Source organism: Sycon ciliatum, chromosome 4 (assembly GCF_964019385.1).
Source record: "Sycon ciliatum chromosome 4, ocSycCili1.1, whole genome shotgun sequence".
Lineage (NCBI taxonomy): Eukaryota > Metazoa > Porifera > Calcarea > Leucosolenida > Sycettidae > Sycon > Sycon ciliatum.
The window spans coordinates 17,268,477-17,288,826 of NC_088646.1; the positions used below are offsets into that span (position 1 = coordinate 17,268,477).

General features: G+C 48.0%; 3 protein-coding genes across 3 annotated transcripts; 1 reads left to right on the top strand and 2 right to left on the bottom strand.

Moving 5' to 3' along the window:
• The first annotated feature begins 377 nt into the window (after nucleotides 1-377).
• LOC135813430 (uncharacterized) lies at nucleotides 378-2,000 on the top strand. Its single transcript, XM_065326526.1, has one exon. The coding sequence runs from the start codon at nucleotides 378-380 to the stop codon at nucleotides 1,998-2,000; it is 1,623 nt and encodes a 540-aa protein (XP_065182598.1).
• A 7,136-nt stretch (nucleotides 2,001-9,136) lies between these two features.
• On the bottom strand, nucleotides 9,137-10,759 carry LOC135813431 (uncharacterized). The gene has a single exon (XM_065326528.1). The coding sequence runs from the start codon at nucleotides 10,757-10,759 to the stop codon at nucleotides 9,137-9,139; it is 1,623 nt and encodes a 540-aa protein (XP_065182600.1).
• Nucleotides 10,760-11,967: 1,208 nt separating this feature from the next.
• Nucleotides 11,968-20,135, bottom strand: LOC135813432 (uncharacterized). The gene is made up of 2 exons (XM_065326529.1): nucleotides 18,410-20,135; nucleotides 11,968-12,491 (listed from the first exon to the last, which is right to left on the bottom strand). The coding sequence occupies exons 1-2, from the start codon at nucleotides 20,133-20,135 to the stop codon at nucleotides 11,968-11,970; spliced, it is 2,250 nt and encodes a 749-aa protein (XP_065182601.1).
• Nucleotides 20,136-20,350: the final 215 nt, after the last annotated feature.

The window sequence follows — 20,350 nt, forward strand, 5'->3', positions numbered from 1 at the left end:
CTTTGAGCTATATTATTTGACATGTGGACACACACACACACACACACACACACACACACACACACACACACACACACACACACACACACACTCAAATCATCATCATCATCATAATACATGACGTTATTCATTAAAAACATTTTATTATAATTTATCAATACACTTGGTAAAGAAAACGGAATGAATCATAAATGTTGTAGTTTCTGTACACGCCTGTGATGGTATCGTCCATTCTCAGTACGGCTTGATTGGCATGGAGTGGGTTGGAAGTGAATGACAGCGTGCACTTGTTCTTCCTGGGTGTTTGACTGTGTGACATCCAGTAGCGTATCTCCTTTGTCCCGCGCTCTGCAGCATCTGCAGGGTATCCAACTAGAATGTATAACCCAAGCGGCACATGCACCGACATGGGCGACTACCATGATCTCTACCTGAAGACCGATGTGCACCTTCTTGCAGATGTGTTTGAGAAATTTAGATGCACTGCAATGGCCACGTACGATTTGGACCCGACACACTACTACACCCTGCCTGGATTCGCGTGGGACGCCCTTCTGAAACATACAGGAATCTCGCTCACTCTGCTGGACGACGTGGACCTGCATCTGTTCGTCGAGCGCGGTCTTCGTGGCGGTGTTACAATGGCGTCACACCGCCACGCCAGGGCGAACAACAAGTACATGAGCTCACACGACCCTGAGCAGGCGTCAACATATCTTCAATACCTCGACGCGAACAACCTGTACGGCTGGGCCATGTCGCAGCACTTGCCGACATCAAAATTCCAGTGGTGTGCCGCCAGTGACGAACTCCTGCAGAAGATCCTCACCCAGCCAGATGACACAGACACTGGGTACATGGTGGAGTGTGATCTGTCAGTGCCCACAGAGTTCCACGATCGCCTGAACGACTACCCACCCGCACCGGAGCGTGTAACCATCACCGAGAGTATGATGTCGCCATACCAGCGCGACTTGATTGCAGCAGATCCTGTCTCCGGACTGAGTGCTCCGAAACTGGTCCCGAACCTCATGCCGAAGCAGCGCTACGTAGCACACTACCGTAACCTCACGCTGTACAGTCGTCTAGGTCTGAGGATCGATGCTGTACACCGCGTGCTCAGTTTCCGCCAAGCTCCGTGGATGAAGCCCTACATCCAGCTGAACACGGAGCTTCGGAAGAAGGCGAAGAACGATTTCGAGAAGGACTTCTTCAAATTAATGAATAACGCTGTGTTTGGGAAGACAATGGAGAATGTGAGAAGAAGGATCTCCATTAGACTGCTGCGTGTGGAAGACGAGGAAGATACCATTCTCACAGCTGTGGCTAAGTCCACCTACGTCCGCCATGTCCTCTTCGACAACGGGCTTGTGGGCGTCGAGAACAGGAAGCTTGCGGTCCACCTCAACAAGCCGGTGTACGTTGGCATGAGCATCCTGGAGCTGAGCAAGGAGCTCATGTACAGATTTTACTATGACGAGCTCCAGCCACGCTACGGAGACCGCATGAGCCTGCTGTACACAGACACGGACTCGCTGGTGCTGCTGTTCCGCACGGAGGACCTCTATGCGGACATGAAGAGTATGGCCGATCAGTACGACACCAGCAACTTTAGCCCCGACAGTCCTCTGTACAGCGAGAGTAATAAGAAGGTTGTAGGTAAATTTAAGGACGAGCTCGGAGAGAAGCTCATGACAGAGTTCGTGGCGCTCAGATCCAAAATGTACGCGTACGATGGCGAGGAGAGTGGTCAGCGTGCAAAGGGCGTCAAGAGAGCGGTGACGAGAAGATTCACGATCGCGGACTACCGTCAGTGTCTGGTCGACAGGACGAGGATGTCACACGCAATGACCACCCTGCGCAGCCATTCGCATCGTATCTTCACCGAGACGATGACCAAGTCGTCTTTGTCGCCGTTCGACAGCAAACGATACATCCGAACGGACAGTGTCAGCACACTTGCACATGGGCACCACCGCATCGCACTGCTGGATGACTGAACAATGATGGTTGTGGTTGACAATCACAATTATTAGTCACACCCTGTACCATATCAATTCCATTTGTCTAATGAGTTACTGATCTTGATCTTGATGATGATGATGATGATGTTGATGTTATTATTTTTCTACATACTACATACTTTTGTTTTCTCCATAACTTAACTAGACTTTTAATATAGCTAAACATAATTGCGTGAAATGCAATTGCACAGTTGATGATGTTTACGATGATGGCAATGTTTGATGTTGATGTTGATGTTGATGATGATAATAAGAATAAGATTGCTCTTGTCGGCAGCTAGAGCTTGCTCAATTGTCCGTTGTCAATCCAGGAGTTGAACTTGTCCGGGTAGCCTTTCCACTTGACCAGAGACTGTCCGGGGCGTTTGCGCAGGACTTTCTCCACGCGGAACTTGGTTTTCCTTGGTTTTCTGCAGTTGATGTTCGTAGAAACTGCCCTGAATAGGCTCGTTCATGAGATCTCGAATGTTGTAGGTGGGTGGTTGGGTGGGTAGAACTCTATTCACGACGAACACCTCTTCAGTCCAATTGGGTGTGTAGCCCTTTTTCGAAATGAGCTTTGCTCACAGCAATTCTCACTTCATCGTTCACAGCATAGCGTCGCCGCGCTGTGCGTGCATCTGGACTTTTGCTGGGGTGATCCTGTACAAACGATGCATTACGCTCCTCGGACGCCTCGGCAGGTTTCATACCAATACTGCGGTACGGTGCTTGCTGGTGTTGTAGTCATGTACAAGTTTGGACTTTGGGTAGCACTTTGATGTAGACATTTGTTGATTTTGCTGTAAAGTGTTTCAGCGTTCTGTTGAATCGCTCTGCAACCACCGCCCCTTGCCGTCGTTATGAGTGCTGTACATGCTAATACCGTTGTCAGCAAGCCACTGCTTGACTGTTGCGTTGTAGAACTCTTTACCCTCATCGACCCACAGCTTGCGAGGTGAGCGCTTGCTGCTGGTCACGATGCTGCGAAACGCATCTCTGACAAGTGCGCCCGTCTTGTTCTGGAGCGGTACAACCCACCATGCATAGGGACCGAAAAGATCGATGACGGTCAGCAAATGTCGAGTGCCATTGTCATTTTTTTTTTTTTTTTTTTGCAAACGCCTGCATGTCCAACAGATCTTCACTCCATTATGATAATTATGTCATCCAACTCGTGCACTATCACACGTCTGCGGGGAAGCGTACACGTCTTGGTCTGTGCATTTCACTGGCTTTAAACGCTCCATCCACACATCATCGTCATCCTCACTAGCACTGACACCACTGTCAGTGCCTGGGGGCAGCAGCAGCAGCAGTTGCACCGCTGTCACTCCCAACACCGCCAGTCCCACCACCTGCGGTGCCGTTTGTGATTGAATCACTGTCAACGTCCAGGATCACGGGATCCTTGTGCAACCTATTGTCAGTGAAGTCACAGTTAGTGGCGTGCAAGTACTCGCAAAGTACCTTCAATAGTACCCTGCTCCGAGAACAGTCTCCCTACGAGAACTGCATACCGACCACACACGGCAGTGCATGATAAAATTAAAAATAATAATAAAAAAATATTGACTGGTTATAAAAATGTTATTGAATAAAGTCATGTATTATGATGATGATGATGGCATGTGTGTGTGTGTGTGTGTGTGTGTGTGTGTGTGTGTGTGTATGTGTGTGTGTGTGTGTGTGTGTGTGTGTATGTGTGTGTGTGTGTGTGTGTGTGCAAGTTGCTATGTCTAACATAGCTGTTCGCTATCATCGCTTCCGCGATGGGCATGTCTGAGGAGGAGGTGAGGTGAGGTGTGTGTGTACATCTCCAATAATATACATGTAGCTCAAAGTGAGACAGGCGAGGATAGACATAATAGTTATCAATGAGAGCATTTGTGGAATTCCAAAATTCATGAATGTTGACTGGGTTTGCTGACAACGCTTGTAGTGCACCACGTCAATAGCATGCAGTTCTTGATAAAAGAACTCAACTAGAGTGCAGTGCAGTTCATGACCGTATCCTCTCAGCGACACTTCTTCGCACAAGAGAATGAGCATTGCAACCAACACGATGATCATACTAATGTTGTTACTGGAAGGGGTGCTCTTCACCTTCTTGAACACGCAGGATAGGTTCTTCATGAGGTAGCGTTGAGCAATGTCAGACTTGTCAGTAGCAGTACTAGGGGCTGTCCCATCAGGGGTTGGATCAATTGGAAACAACAGCTTCACTACATCAAGTAGTTCTTTCCGCCCGCAGGAAGCCATGTCCTTGGCAGCAATCCAGATCAAGTTGGTTATGGGGTGACTTTCAACAACTGCTTGGTCATATCCAGGTCTCCATTGAAAGGTTCCACCATGTTCGTCAGCGAGGTTGCGATTCCTAACCGCGCAGCACACCGCATCAGCGCACCCATTGGACAATGTCCGTCCTCATCATGACCTTTCAAAATAGACCACAATCATGTTCATCATCATCTTCTTCTTCTTCACCAAAGTAATAACAAGGATGAAGACAACAATTACTTGTGACTTGACAATGACTCTTTGAGAAATGATTGAAAATTAAGATGTCAGGTTTATTTTATTTTTATACATGTATAACAGAAGCAGCAGCAGCAGCAGGAGCAGGAGCACCCTTCATCCTCCTTCTCCTACACATGGCACTTGAGAAACGGTACAGCACACATTTCAACTCCTGAGGAATTACTTCCACACGAGGTTCATAGCACCCGTAAGATTTGATTAGTCTTTGCATCAGTTCATTTTTTCCTCAGAATTAAACTCTCGGATATTCAGCTTAAACTTCTTCACCTGAAAAGGGGTAAGAGGCTTTGTACGGATTAGAAGTTGGCGGAGCCAGTCTTTCGAAAATTGCTGCGGTTAGCAACTCATTAGCTTGCTGGATCGTGCCCACGCCACATGGCTCTTTGGAAGATATGGCTGAAGCTTCTGGCAAATCTCGTCGTGGTCAGCACAGATGCATGTCAGAGCTATGGCATAGTTCAGGCTCTTGTAGCCATTCTCCTTCTTCATGTACTGCAACGGTTCCAGCACACCGTGAAGGTTCAGCAGGACACCGGTCTTTTCCATGAAGCGTACCAGATGTCTATCGACGGCAGTCAATCGCTCCCGAGCGGCATATAACTGAAATACCGCCGCTAAAAGGTACTTTCAACCATATCAGCTCACAGGTCTGGACAATTGGTAAAATGCATTGTTTTTCAGTTGTACCTCCACTACATAACATTACAATTGAAATTGAAGTTAACGTTCGAGAACCTTCGACGGTACGGGTAATTCATTTCTAAGTCTGCTGCAGTGGTGGCGGGGTTGCTATACCCTAATGGTTTCAAAAACATCCCAGACAGTCAATCTTATTAACACCACACCCACCACTTTAAAAGCACTTATGTCGCCGAGAGGCACTTCAAAACCACTAAGTCATTAACCCAATTAAATGTGACACCTAGGCCACTTAAAACCACTTCACGTTTCAAGTGGTCACTTAATTACCACTTATCCAATTATAAGGTCAAGGGGACTAATTAACAACCGACGGAGTCGACTCCGTCGACGGAGTCGGTTGTTAATTAGTCCCCTTGACCTTATAATTGGATAAGTGGTAATTAAGTGACCACTTGAAACGTGAAGTGGTTTTAAGTGGCCTAGGTGTCACATTTAATTGGGTTAATGACTTAGTGGTTTTGAAGTGCCTCTCGGCGACATAAGTGCTTTTAAAGTGGTGGGTGTGGTGTTAATAAGATTGACTGTCTGGGATGTTTTTGAAACCATTAGGGTATAGCAACCCCGCCACCACTGCAGCAGACTTAGAAATGAATTACCCGTACCGTCGAAGGTTCTCGAACGTTAACTTCAATTTCAATTGTAATGTTATGTAGTGGAGGTACAACTGAAAAACAATGCATTTTACCAATTGTCCAGACCTGTGAGCTGATATGGTTGAAAGTACCTTTTAGCGGCGGTATTTCAGTTATATGCCGCTCGGGAGCGATTGACTGCCGTCGATAGACATCTGGTACGCTTCATGGAAAAGACCGGTGTCCTGCTGAACCTTCACGGTGTGCTGGAACCGTTGCAGTACATGAAGAAGGAGAATGGCTACAAGAGCCTGAACTATGCCATAGCTCTGACATGCATCTGTGCTGAGCACGACGAGATTTGCCAGAAGCTTCAGCCATATCTTCCAAAGAGCCATGTGGCGTGGGCACGATCCAGCAAGCTAATGAGTTGCTAACCGCAGCAATTTTCGAAAGACTGGCTCCGCCAACTTCTAATCCGTACAAAGCCTCTTACCCCTTTTCAGGTGAAGAAGTTTAAGCTGAATATCCGAGAGTTTAATTCTGAGGAAAAAATGAACTGATGCAAAGACTAATCAAATCTTACGGGTGCTATGAACCTCGTGTGGAAGTAATTCCTCAGGAGTTGAAATGTGTGCTGCACCGTTTCTCAAGTGCCATGTGTAGGAGAAGGAGGATGAAGGGTGCTCCTGCTCCTGCTGCTGCTGCTGCTTCTGTTATACATGTATAAAAATAAAATAAACCTGACATCTTAATTTTCAATCATTTCTCAAAGAGTCATTGTCAAGTCACAAGTAATTGTTGTCTTCATCCTTGTTATTACTTTGGTGAAGAAGAAGAAGATGATGATGAACATGATTGTGGTCTATTTTGAAAGGTCATGATGAGGACGGACATTGTCCAATGGGTGCGCTGATGCGGTGTGCTGCGCGGTTAGGAATCGCAACCTCGCTGACGAACATGGTGGAACCTTTCAATGGAGACCTGGATATGACCAAGCAGTTGTTGAAAGTCACCCCATAACCAACTTGATCTGGATTGCTGCCAAGGACATGGCTTCCTGCGGGCGGAAAGAACTACTTGATGTAGTGAAGCTGTTGTTTCCAATTGATCCAACCCCTGATGGGACAGCCCCTAGTACTGCTACTGACAAGTCTGACATTGCTCAACGCTACCTCATGAAGAACCTATCCTGCGTGTTCAAGAAGGTGAAGAGCACCCCTTCCAGTAACAACATTAGTATGATCATCGTGTTGGTTGCAATGCTCATTCTCTTGTGCGAAGAAGTGTCGCTGAGAGGATACGGTCATGAACTGCACTGCACTCTAGTTGAGTTCTTTTATCAAGAACTGCATGCTATTGACGTGGTGCACTACAAGCGTTGTCAGCAAACCCAGTCAACATTCATGAATTTTGGAATTCCACAAATGCTCTCATTGATAACTATTATGCCTATCCTCGCCTGTCTCACTTTGAGCTACATGTATATTATTGGAGATGTACACACACACCTCACCTCACCTCCTCCTCAGACATGCCCATCGCGGAAGCGATGATAGCGAACAGCTATGTTAGACATAGCAACTTGCACACACACACACACACACACACATACACACACACACACACACACACACACACACACATACACACACACACACACACACACACACACACACATGCCATCATCATCATCATAATACATGACTTTATTCAATAACATTTTTATAACCAGTCAATATTTTTTTATTATTATTTTTAATTTTATCATGCACTGCCGTGTGTGGTCGGTATGCAGTTCTCGTAGGGAGACTGTTCTCGGAGCAGGGTACTATTGAAGGTACTTTGCGAGTACTTGCACGCCACTAACTGTGACTTCACTGACAATAGGTTGCACAAGGATCCCGTGATCCTGGACGTTGACAGTGATTCAATCACAAACGGCACCGCAGGTGGTGGGACTGGCGGTGTTGGGAGTGACAGCGGTGCAACTGCTGCTGCTGCTGCCCCCAGGCACTGACAGTGGTGTCACGTCAGTGCTAGTGAGGATGACGATGATGTGTGGATGGAGCGTTTAAAGCCAGTGAAATGCACAGACCAAGACGTGTACGCTTCCCCGCAGACGTGTGATAGTGCACGAGTTGGATGACATAATTATCATAATGGAGTGAAGATCTGTTGGACATGCAGGCGTTTGCAAAAAAAAAAAAAAAAAAATGACAATGGCACTCGACATTTGCTGACCGTCATCGATCTTTTCGGTCCCTATGCATGGTGGGTTGTACCGCTCCAGAACAAGACGGGCGCACTTGTCAGAGATGCGTTTCGCAGCATCGTGACCAGCAGCAAGCGCTCACCTCGCAAGCTGTGGGTCGATGAGGGTAAAGAGTTCTACAACGCAACAGTCAAGCAGTGGCTTGCTGACAACGGTATTAGCATGTACAGCACTCATAACGACGGCAAGGGGCGGTGGTTGCAGAGCGATTCAACAGAACGCTGAAACACTTTACAGCAAAATCAACAAATGTCTACATCAAAGTGCTACCCAAAGTCCAAACTTGTACATGACTACAACACCAGCAAGCACCGTACCGCAGTATTGGTATGAAACCTGCCGAGGCGTCCGAGGAGCGTAATGCATCGTTTGTACAGGATCACCCCAGCAAAAGTCCAGATGCACGCACAGCGCGGCGACGCTATGCTGTGAACGATGAAGTGAGAATTGCTGTGAGCAAAGCTCATTTCGAAAAAGGGCTACACACCCAATTGGACTGAAGAGGTGTTCGTCGTGAATAGAGTTCTACCCACCCAACCACCCACCTACAACATTCGAGATCTCATGAACGAGCCTATTCAGGGCAGTTTCTACGAACATCAACTGCAGAAAACCAAGGAAAACCAAGTTCCGCGTGGAGAAAGTCCTGCGCAAACGCCCCGGACAGTCTCTGGTCAAGTGGAAAGGCTACCCGGACAAGTTCAACTCCTGGATTGACAACGGACAATTGAGCAAGCTCTAGCTGCCGACAAGAGCAATCTTATTCTTATTATCATCATCAACATCAACATCAACATCAAACATTGCCATCATCGTAAACATCATCAACTGTGCAATTGCATTTCACGCAATTATGTTTAGCTATATTAAAAGTCTAGTTAAGTTATGGAGAAAACAAAAGTATGTAGTATGTAGAAAAATAATAACATCAACATCATCATCATCATCATCAAGATCAAGATCAGTAACTCATTAGACAAATGGAATTGATATGGTACAGGGTGTGACTAATAATTGTGATTGTCAACCACAACCATCATTGTTCAGTCATCCAGCAGTGCGATGCGGTGGTGCCCATGTGCAAGTGTGCTGACACTGTCCGTTCGGATGTATCGTTTGCTGTCGAACGGCGACAAAGACGACTTGGTCATCGTCTCGGTGAAGATACGATGCGAATGGCTGCGCAGGGTGGTCATTGCGTGTGACATCCTCGTCCTGTCGACCAGACACTGACGGTAGTCCGCGATCGTGAATCTTCTCGTCACCGCTCTCTTGACGCCCTTTGCACGCTGACCACTCTCCTCGCCATCGTACGCGTACATTTTGGATCTGAGCGCCACGAACTCTGTCATGAGCTTCTCTCCGAGCTCGTCCTTAAATTTACCTACAACCTTCTTATTACTCTCGCTGTACAGAGGACTGTCGGGGCTAAAGTTGCTGGTGTCGTACTGATCGGCCATACTCTTCATGTCCGCATAGAGGTCCTCCGTGCGGAACAGCAGCACCAGCGAGTCCGTGTCTGTGTACAGCAGGCTCATGCGGTCTCCGTAGCGTGGCTGGAGCTCGTCATAGTAAAATCTGTACATGAGCTCCTTGCTCAGCTCCAGGATGCTCATGCCAACGTACACCGGCTTGTTGAGGTGGACCGCAAGCTTCCTGTTCTCGACGCCCACAAGCCCGTTGTCGAAGAGGACATGGCGGACGTAGGTGGACTTAGCCACAGCTGTGAGAATGGTATCTTCCTCGTCTTCCACACGCAGCAGTCTAATGGAGATCCTTCTTCTCACATTCTCCATTGTCTTCCCAAACACAGCGTTATTCATTAATTTGAAGAAGTCCTTCTCGAAATCGTTCTTCGCCTTCTTCCGAAGCTCCGTGTTCAGCTGGATGTAGGGCTTCATCCACGGAGCTTGGCGGAAACTGAGCACGCGGTGTACAGCATCGATCCTCAGACCTAGACGACTGTACAGCGTGAGGTTACGGTAGTGTGCTACGTAGCGCTGCTTCGGCATGAGGTTCGGGACCAGTTTCGGAGCACTCAGTCCGGAGACAGGATCTGCTGCAATCAAGTCGCGCTGGTATGGCGACATCATACTCTCGGTGATGGTTACACGCTCCGGTGCGGGTGGGTAGTCGTTCAGGCGATCGTGGAACTCTGTGGGCACTGACAGATCACACTCCACCATGTACCCAGTGTCTGTGTCATCTGGCTGGGTGAGGATCTTCTGCAGGAGTTCGTCACTGGCGGCACACCACTGGAATTTTGATGTCGGCAAGTGCTGCGACATGGCCCAGCCGTACAGGTTGTTCGCGTCGAGGTATTGAAGATATGTTGACGCCTGCTCAGGGTCGTGTGAGCTCATGTACTTGTTGTTCGCCCTGGCGTGGCGGTGTGACGCCATTGTAACACCGCCACGAAGACCGCGCTCGACGAACAGATGCAGGTCCACGTCGTCCAGCAGAGTGAGCGAGATTCCTGTATGTTTCAGAAGGGCGTCCCACGCGAATCCAGGCAGGGTGTAGTAGTGTGTCGGGTCCAAATCGTACGTGGCCATTGCAGTGCATCTAAATTTCTCAAACACATCTGCAAGAAGGTGCACATCGGTCTTCAGGTAGAGATCATGGTAGTCGCCCATGTCGGTGCATGTGCCGCTTGGGTTATACATTCTAGTTGGATACCCTGCAGATGCTGCAGAGCGCGGGACAAAGGAGATACGCTACTGGATGTCACACAGTCAAACACCCAGGAAGAACAAGTGCACGCTGTCATTCACTTCCAACCCACTCCATGCCAATCAAGCCGTACTGAGAATGGACGATACCATCACAGGCGTGTACAGAAACTACAACATTTATGATTCATTCCGTTTTCTTTACCAAGTGTATTGATAAATTATAATAAAATGTTTTTAATGAATAACGTCATGTATTATGATGATGATGATGATTTGAGTGTGTGTGTGTGTGTGTGTGTGTGTGTGTGTGTGTGTGTGTGTGTGTGTGTGTGTGTGTGTGTGTCCACATGTCAAATAATATAGCTCAAAGTGAGGGAGGCAAGGATAGACATAATAGTAATCAATGTGAGCATTTGTGGAATTCCACAATTCGTGAATGTTGACTGAGTTTGCTGACAACGCTTGTAGTGCACCACGTCAAGAGCATGCAGTTCTCGATCGAAGAACTCAACTAGAGTGCAGTGCAGCTCATGATCGTATCCTCTCAGCGACACTTCTTCACACAAGAGAATGAGCATTGCAACCAACACGATGATCATACTAATGTTGTTACTGGAAGGGGTGCTCTTCACCTTCTTGAACACGCAGGATAGGTTCTTCATGAGGTGGCGTTGAGCAATGTCCGACTTGCCAGTAGCAGTACTAGGCGTACTTCCATCAGGGCTTGGATCAACTGGAAACAGCAGCTTCACTACATCAAGTAGTTCTTTCCGCCCGCAGCAAGCCATGTCCTTGGCAGCAATCCAGATCAAGTTGGTTATGGGGTGACTTTCAACAACTGCTTGGTCATATCCATGGTCTCCATTGAAAGGTTCCACCAGGTTTGTCAGCGAGGTTGCGATTCCCAACCGCGCAGCACAACGCATCAGCGCACCCATTGGACAATGGCCGTCCTCACCATGATCTTTCAAAATAGACCACATGTTCATGATCTTCTTCTTCTTCTTGTTGTTGTTGTTGTTGTTGTTGTTGTTTTTTCTTCTTCTTCTTCTTCTTCTTCTTCTTCTTCTTCTTCTTCTTCTTCTTCTTCTTCTTCTTCTTCACCAAAGTAATAGCAAGGATGAAGACAACAACAACAATTACTTGTGACTTGGCAAGGATGCTTTGCGAAATGATGGAAAATTAAGAGGTCAGGGGTTTTATACAGCGGCAACGGTACCCTTCATCATCATCTTCCTCGCCCTACACATGGCACTTGAGAAACGGTACAGCGCACATTTCATCTCCGCAGGAATTAATTCCACACGAGGTTCACAGCACCCGTAAGATTGGATTAGTCTTTGCATCAGTTCCTTCTCCTCAGAATTAAACTCTCGGATATTCTGCTTAAACTTCTTCAGCTGAAAAGGGGTAAGAGGTTTTGTACGGATTAGAAGTTGGCGGAGCCAGGCTTTCGAAAATTGCTGCGGTTTGCAACTCATTAGCTTGCTGGATCGTGCCCACGCCACATGGCTCTTTGGAAGATATGGCTGAAGCTTCTGGCAAATCTCGTCGTGCTCAGCACAGATGCATGTCAGAGCTATGGCATAGTTCAGGCTCTTGTAGCCACTCTCCTTCTTCATGTACTGCAACGGTTCCAGCACACCGTGAAGGTTCAGCAGGACACCAGTCTTCTGCATGAAGCGTACCAGATGTCTGTCGACGGCAGTCAATCGCTCCCGAGCTGCATATAGCCGTGGGAGAATGCATCTCTCCGTAAAATTCACCTCCGGCAACAGCACGCTATCAAGAACAAGTCCACATACAGTACAAACAAAGTGCCCCTCGTTCACAACTTGATGATTATGAAAACATGTGTCAATGTTTGGACTAGGAGGAGGGGCATCAGGACAAGGGTCATCGTCATGCTCAACGACGGCGCGTTGACGCTCCTTGTACGCACGCAGTATTTCAAATTGCTCTTCAATATCCATTATGCTAACTGATCACATTTTCCAGTAAACGCTGCATCATATATCAATTTATAAATGAGTCACACCTCCTAAAATACCCCCCCTATGACATCCGTAGAGCTAGTTCTAATTAGCCTGGGAATACCTAGAAGGTTCCAGAACACATTCCCAGACAGTGACTCTTATCAACAACCACACCCACCACTTTAAAAGCAATTATGACGCCGAGAGGCACTTCAAACACCACTTAATCATTAATCCAATTAAATATGACACCTGGCCCACTTCAAAACCACTTCAGATCTCAAGTGGCCACTTCACTACCACTTATCCAATTAAAAGGTCAAGTGGCCACTTAATTAACAACCGCAAAGTTCAAGTACCCATTCATAACCACTTATCTGTCCCAGAACCGGCTTGGTCCCTACTACTAATACAATGAGCCCAAACTCGCCAAGAGCACTACCTATTGTCCACCACAACGCGCTCCAAACGTGAGTCCAGTTCCAGATCTGAGACGAGTTTGACTGCACCCACGTGCATTGAAATGCCCATGGAGTATTTTTTTCGTAACGGATCGATCGGACACTTCTTCCGTTGCACGGATATTTCGCCAGGACAACGACCGAAAACGGTCGGAAAATGTCCGATGTCCGACCGTTAGTTCATGCCCTGATACCACCTCCACCTGCTGCTTCTCACCTTCATACTTCACGGTTCGCGCCTTCTTTTTTGTGCGCCTTGCTTTGTGGCTGAATACTAGTACAATGTATCTTGTAAAGAGTCGGCGTGGAGAAAGCAATTTTATTAGTGCAATTAGGAGTATAATCGATGCAGACATGGCCAGACAACAACGAGTTCATGGAATTTTTTTAAGGATTTTTATGTTATTCAAAATCGATTTTCGTGTTCCGCTCATCAGTGAATAGTATCGGAACTGAGGGTACTGTGTACAAAAATAGAACATTTTATAACAGCATAATTAATTAAAAGTGTGAACAACAAAGGAAGTGCTAAAGCATTACATAATAGGTGTCAAACATAGTGCTAACGTATATAACTGAGTGCAGCCACAAAGCAAGAGGTGATACAGTGCAACATGACACAACATTTACATCTGATAACCAGCTACGAGAACAACTTTAGCGCGACTACATGCTTCTTTTGTTTACAAAGAACAGGATTATGCACACGAATACATACAGCTTCCAGAACCTTCAACTGCTTAACATAACTTGCACGGCACAAAACAGAAAAGTGAGAATCATCGTACACACTAAGACAATCTGGACGTGATAACAAGTGACAAAATACAGCTGACTTTTTGCTCACGTCGCTCTCTTCCGTCTCATCCCGCTCCTTTCCTTCGACCTCCTCCGCCTTATCCTCGTCCTCCGTCTCATCTTCATCACCTCTTGCTTTGTGGCTGCACTCAGTTATATACGTTAGCACTATGTTTGACACCTATTATTTATTTATTCAACATCTCCTGGCCCGTCCGAAGACTGCCAATAAACATGAGAGGTCAGGTGATAGCCAACCACGGCAAGCTAAAAGGGAGAAAAAGAAAGATGCTGTCAGAGAGGGAAAGGAGATAGGGAGAGAAAAAGAAAGGGAGGCACATTAGTAATACATGGGATCGCTTCGGATGAGACAGTGTGGAAAGCTGGACTTTGAATTTCCTGATATCCTGGCATGTCTTAATGCTAGTAGGCAGGTTAGACCAAAGGGAGTATGCTGAGAAGAAAGGGGATTTCAAAAACAGAGAGGAACTAGCTCGGGGCAGTGATAAGGCATTGCGTGTTGGTCTAGTGGTAACAAACCAGTTGTACTTGGCAATATGTTTCGGGACTTGGGCTAGGAAGATTTTTTGCACAAGGATACAAAGATGCTGCTGATGTCGGGCAAGAAGAGGGTGCGTGGAAGCAAGTTTATAAAGACAAAGGGAGGCAAATGTTTGGTCTTTTCGAAACAGAATTTTCAGAAGCAAGCGTTGATGTACTTCCAGTCTGTGGAGTAAAGTCTGAGACAACCCGCACCAAGCTATATCGCAATAGTCAAATATAGGCAAAATGTACGACTTAAAGAACAATTTTCTGCAGTTATCATTCAAGTGTTGGCAGTGGGGTTGTAGCATACCTAAGGACGCACTCGCACGCTTGCACACAGACTGGACTTGTGGAGACCAGGAGAGTTGGCGGTCGAGAATAACGCCCAGGTGCTTGTGCTCGTTAACAACTTTAATAGGTGTACTATTTAGACCAGGAAAATACAGAAGCTGAGTGGGGGGCGAGGGAGAGAAGAACATGGCCTCGGTTTTGGCGAGGTTAGGCTTCAGTTTCCAGGTTTCCATCCATGTTACTGTAGCGTTGACCCCGGACTGCATGGAGGCCGTGAGGTTGTCTGCCGAGCTGTCGGAGCACATCAGAGCAGTGTCGTCAGCAAAAAGACTTACATTTGGTACAAGGGCTGGCAAGTCATTAACGTACAGTAGAAATAGGAGCGGCCCAAGTATTATGTAATGCTTTAGCACTTCCTTTGTTGTTTACACTTTTAATTAATTATGCTGTTATAAAATGTTCTATTTTTGTACACAGTACCCTCAGTTCCGATACTATTCACTGATGAGCGGAACACGAAAATCGATTTTGAATAACATAAAAATCCTTAAAAAATTCCATGAACTCGTTGTTGTCTGGCCATGTCTGCATCGATTATACTCCTAATTGCACTAATAAAATGTATCTTGTAGTGATCGTTATAGCCCTGCTTCAGTTTGTTATGATGCTTGATGAGTGATTGATTCAAGAAACTCGGAGTAGCAACTGGTATGTGTCCTTGGTGAGTACCCAACCGCTTGCATTGTGTGTCCTACATGTAGCTACATGTACATAAGTGCTACATGTATGTAGCTCCGGTGCAGCTCAGCACTGTTGAGTACTCTTTGCGGTGCATGAGATAATTATCTTCTCCTTGCATACTTGTACAATACTGCAGTACATAGTACCCCGAAGTAAGACTAGCCGAGACGACTGGATACCGACTAGAATTTACGAATAACTCCGGGGGATGTGTATAGCCTGAGGAAGGCACTACTGCAGAAAGTTGAGTCACTAGTGAGAATAATGCAATGGAAAGGCGTTTTTCTTCTTGATCTCCCAAACTAAAACGGAAAAGGATGGTGAATTCTATAGCTTCAAAAGCAAAAAAGTACCCCTCCAAGGATTGACGTGATGAAGGCTTGCAAGGACGACTTCACCAGCCTGGTGGATAATGAATGTGTCATTTCGAAAAGTTAAGGAGCCATTCCAGACGAAGTTGTCCAGCGATATAAAATCCCTGACAACATCAGATAGCATTGTTGTAAAGGCAGCCACAACTAGAAACCTCTGCTCACTCACGAAGGACCAGCACTCCACGCTCTTACACCAGAACATTACGAAGACTTAGAGGATTGCGGCAGATGGGGTGTACCAAGACATCAACCAAGGCGCACGGCAGCTTGCGCAGAGCATGAATCCGCCGGCGCCGCTCGACGACTAGGCATGGGCGGGTAATGCTAGTTATGTGCTGCGATAATGCTAAAGGCAATGCTCATAATATGAGGATATAATGCCACTTATAATGCTCACACTACTCCATAATAAGTTGGAAAAGTCGATTTAAGAAGGCCGTCTTGGATCAAGGCCAAAGCGTAGAAGAAAAAAAACTTAAACAGCAGTCAGCATGTTGTCTGAAACAATCCACTGAGAAGGTAGATTTGCAACGTCAACTCTCCAGGCGAAGCCGGACGGGTTCAGCTTCAGATGCACGATTTTCGGAACTGGACCTAGCCAGCTTCATGCATGACACCGTTGTCGACCAGCAATTATGCTTGTAATGCTAATTTTCCATGCGAAATGGTGTTATAATGCCAGCATTATGCCACCTGGAAAAAAGGGACTATAATGCCAGCCATAATGCTAGCATTACCCGCCCATGCCTATCGACGACCGAATGGAAGTCATGGCAACGTCCTAGGCGTTCCTTACCCGTAAAGACCACAAAGAAAGATTTGTAACACGATCTGGCATGTTGTTGTTGTTGTTGATTTTTATTTTGCTTCGCAAGGCCAAACGGGCAATGGTGCCCAATTCTATGGAAGCGAATTTCAAAAGGGAGAGAGCTACGGGGAGAGAGAGAGAGAGAGAGAGAGAGAGAGAGAGAGAGAGAGGGAGAGAGAGAGAGAGAGAGAGGGGGGGGGGAGGGATGGAGATGATAAGCAATTTTGGAGCGTCAACAGAGCGATTTTGCAGTGTCAATAGAGCGATTTTGAAGCGTCAACAGAGGGAACACAAAGAGTTCATAAGCGCACAAGCACGCAGAGCAATTTTGTAGCGTTAACAGAGCGATTTTGCAGTGTCAATAGAGCGATTTTGAAGCGTCAACAGAGGGAACACAAAGAGTTCATAAGCGCACAAGCACGCAGAGAAGAGTAAATGACGTGGTGTGTGGACGGGAAAAGTCAGACAGAGCATTCATTGCAAGGTGTAGGGGATGGAGGCAAGCTTAAATTGCTGGGCAGCCTTGATCTCCCTTACACTCCTTGGGAGAGCGTTCCAGGCCAAGGCTGCCTGAAAGGCCAGGCGAGATCTGCCGGCTTCTGACTGTGCCGAGGGGACAGTGAGGCCCCTGGAAACCTGGTGCCGGGTGGTGCTGCCAGCTGATGGTGAGAATAGGTCCTGGAGGACACTGCTGGCTTTCCCATTGACACAGCGCCACACCAGGACGAGCCGCTTCTGGGCGTAGCACTCCCGAACTCTGTACAGGGACATCCGTTCGAGCAGAGGCTGAGCCGAGGTGTGAGGCGGCAAACCGTATACCGCTCTCGCCGCTCGGTTCTGCAGGACCTGAAGGCGATCAAGCTGCGAAACCTTGAGGGAGGAAGAGAAGGCGTTAGACCCATATAGGAGGTCAGGCATGATGACTGACCTCACATACTGGATGCGACTACTGAGGCTCAGACATCTGCGGGACCGCCACAATGCTCCAATCTTCTGCACAACTTTCTTCGCCATCGCGTCAACATGGGGGTCCCACTTCACAGCGGCGTCAAGGGTCACGCCGAGGTACCTTGCTGTTGGGCTCAGGGGAAGCTCTGTCTGGTTGCAGCGGACAGCGACATGCTGACCCGCATTGCGTTGTGGTACAATTGACAGGACCTGGCTCTTCTTGTCATTTAGTAGCAGATGTCGATGCTTGAGCCAGTCAGCGACGTTGGTGACGGCCCCTGACAGGCAGGCTGATGTGGCTTGCACTGATTTTCTGTGGCAGTGCACTGCAATGTCATCGGCAAATTGCAGAGATGGAGCAGGATGGGCTGTGGCAGGGACATCACGGGTGTACATGCTAAACAGGATCGGACCTAGGACCGAGCCCTGAGGTACACCAGATGAGCACTTAGCAGCAACACTGTAGGTGGGGCCAATGCGCACTTGCTGGGTTCGATCGCTTAAGTAGCTGCAGAACCAGCGAAGGGAGGCATTGTCCAGGCCAAGATCGAATAGGTCCCGGACCAGTTGGCTGTGATTGACCTTGTCAAAGGCTTTTGACATGTCGATTAGGCAGACGCCTGTGGTCAACTTGTCGTCCCGGGCCTTTAAGATGGCATCTGTTGCTACAACTAGGGCGTCCTCTGTGGAGTGCTCACGGCGGAAGGCAAACTGAGTCGGTGGTATGGCACATGATCGCTCCAGATGTGCAACAAGTTGCTTCTGGACTATCTTCTCGAGTAGTTTGGATACGATCGGCAGGAGCGACACAGGACGATAATTCGCAGCTACCGATGGATCGCCAGCTTTGAAGAGAGGGCTTATTACAGCATGTTTGAAAGCCAGAGGGACTTCACCATGCCTCAGCGATGAGCTGAAGAGCACTGAAAGCGATGGAGCCAACAGGTCAGCGCAAGCACGTAGCAGACACCCAGGAATCCCATCACTGCCTGTGGCTTTGCAGGGATTTATCCGTTCCAGGAGGTGCTTGACCTCATCTGGGGTAGTTGACTGGAAGGTCAGCATTGAGCCTTGCGGCTGTGGACCAATGGGAATCTGGAGCTGCGCCGGACGGGACGGATCATGTACAATGCTGTGGAAGGCATCCGAGACTTCTGTGATGTCGCACGTTGGCTGATGATGTTGACGAGAACGGCTAGTGACAGAGTTGATCACGGACCACATCTTCCGCAGGTTGGAGGAGTGATCACGACACTGCTGTTGGAAATGCTGATTGCGTTTTCGCCGGTAAGCATTTGAGGCTTCTGCACGGGCTCGCTTGTACTCCTCATGTAGATGCACGTTAGTCTTATCTCGTAGCCACTTTCGGTGAAGTCTATTCTTGGGCATGTTCAGTTGGAATAGATCACGGTCGGACCATGGCGGGGGAGTCCTCCTGGTGGAGATTCTGACTTCACGCAGGGGAGCGTGACTTTCGAGAACCGACATAAACTTGGCATGCCAGCCATTCCACATCTCGTCTACAGTTGCAGCAGGGGGAAAGGAGTGGAGGCTGCACGAGGCAATATCTTCACGAAATGTTGCAAGGTTAATGGCACGGATCTTGCGGGTGAGGCGCACTGATTTCCGCTGCAGTGGGTGTTGCGAGGAGGGTAGAGACAGACTTGCATGCACAAGGAAGTGATCGCTGATCGTGCAGGGTACAACTTCACAATGACTTATAGTACCCACGGTGGAGAGCACTAGATCAAGCAGCGTTCCATCCGGACATCGGGGTGTGACTCGTGTGGCAGACTGAACATAGTTGCGGAGCCCATACGATCCGATAAGGTCCCAGAAGCGCTGGTGAGGACGACTGGTCATGCATTGAGCCAGATTGATATTAAAGTCACCCACCAGTGTCATTGATGGCGTGATCGTGGCAGCATTGTGGAGGACTGTGTCCAGGTGGCCCCAGAAATCAGCAGTTGCATTTGGTGGGCGATAGAGGCATCCAACGAGGTGCTGGTGTTGCCCTCCGCCAATAGCTATCCAGGTAGCCTCCAGGTGGCTATTGTGCAGATCAGAACGATAGGTAACTGGGAGTGATGTCTTGTAATAGAGGCATGTGCCCCCACCCTGGCGATCGGGCCGGTCACAGCGAACAACACTGTAGCCGGGAATACAAATTTCGCCATCCGAGATTGTACTATCCAGCCAGGTCTCGGCAACGCCAACGACGTCCCAGTGGTGCTGGTGGGCAAGGCTGTCCAGTGCATGCAGCTTGTAGCGCAGGCTGCAGATATTCAAAAACCCGATGTTGAGGCTCGTGACGAACAGTTTGAGGTTGTTGCAGTTGGTTGTTCTTTGGGAGCCCCGGGACCTTCGAGGCTGGAAGGGAGTAGCATTGGGGTTTAGCAGGGGTATATGGCTGGCAGCAGACATCACTGTTTGCTGACTGGAGCCACGCGCTTTGCAGCTTGGTCTTCAGCGGGAGAACCACGCTGGTGGGGTCGTGACTTCTGCCCAGGGGTCCGAGTTAACTCAGCGCCGGGTTTGGGAAAACTGTCGCTGCTGCTATTGCGGCGGCTGCTGCTGCCGCTCCTGCCACAGTCGTTTCCGCTGCTGTCGTCGCCACTGCCATCGTCCCTGCTGCTGTG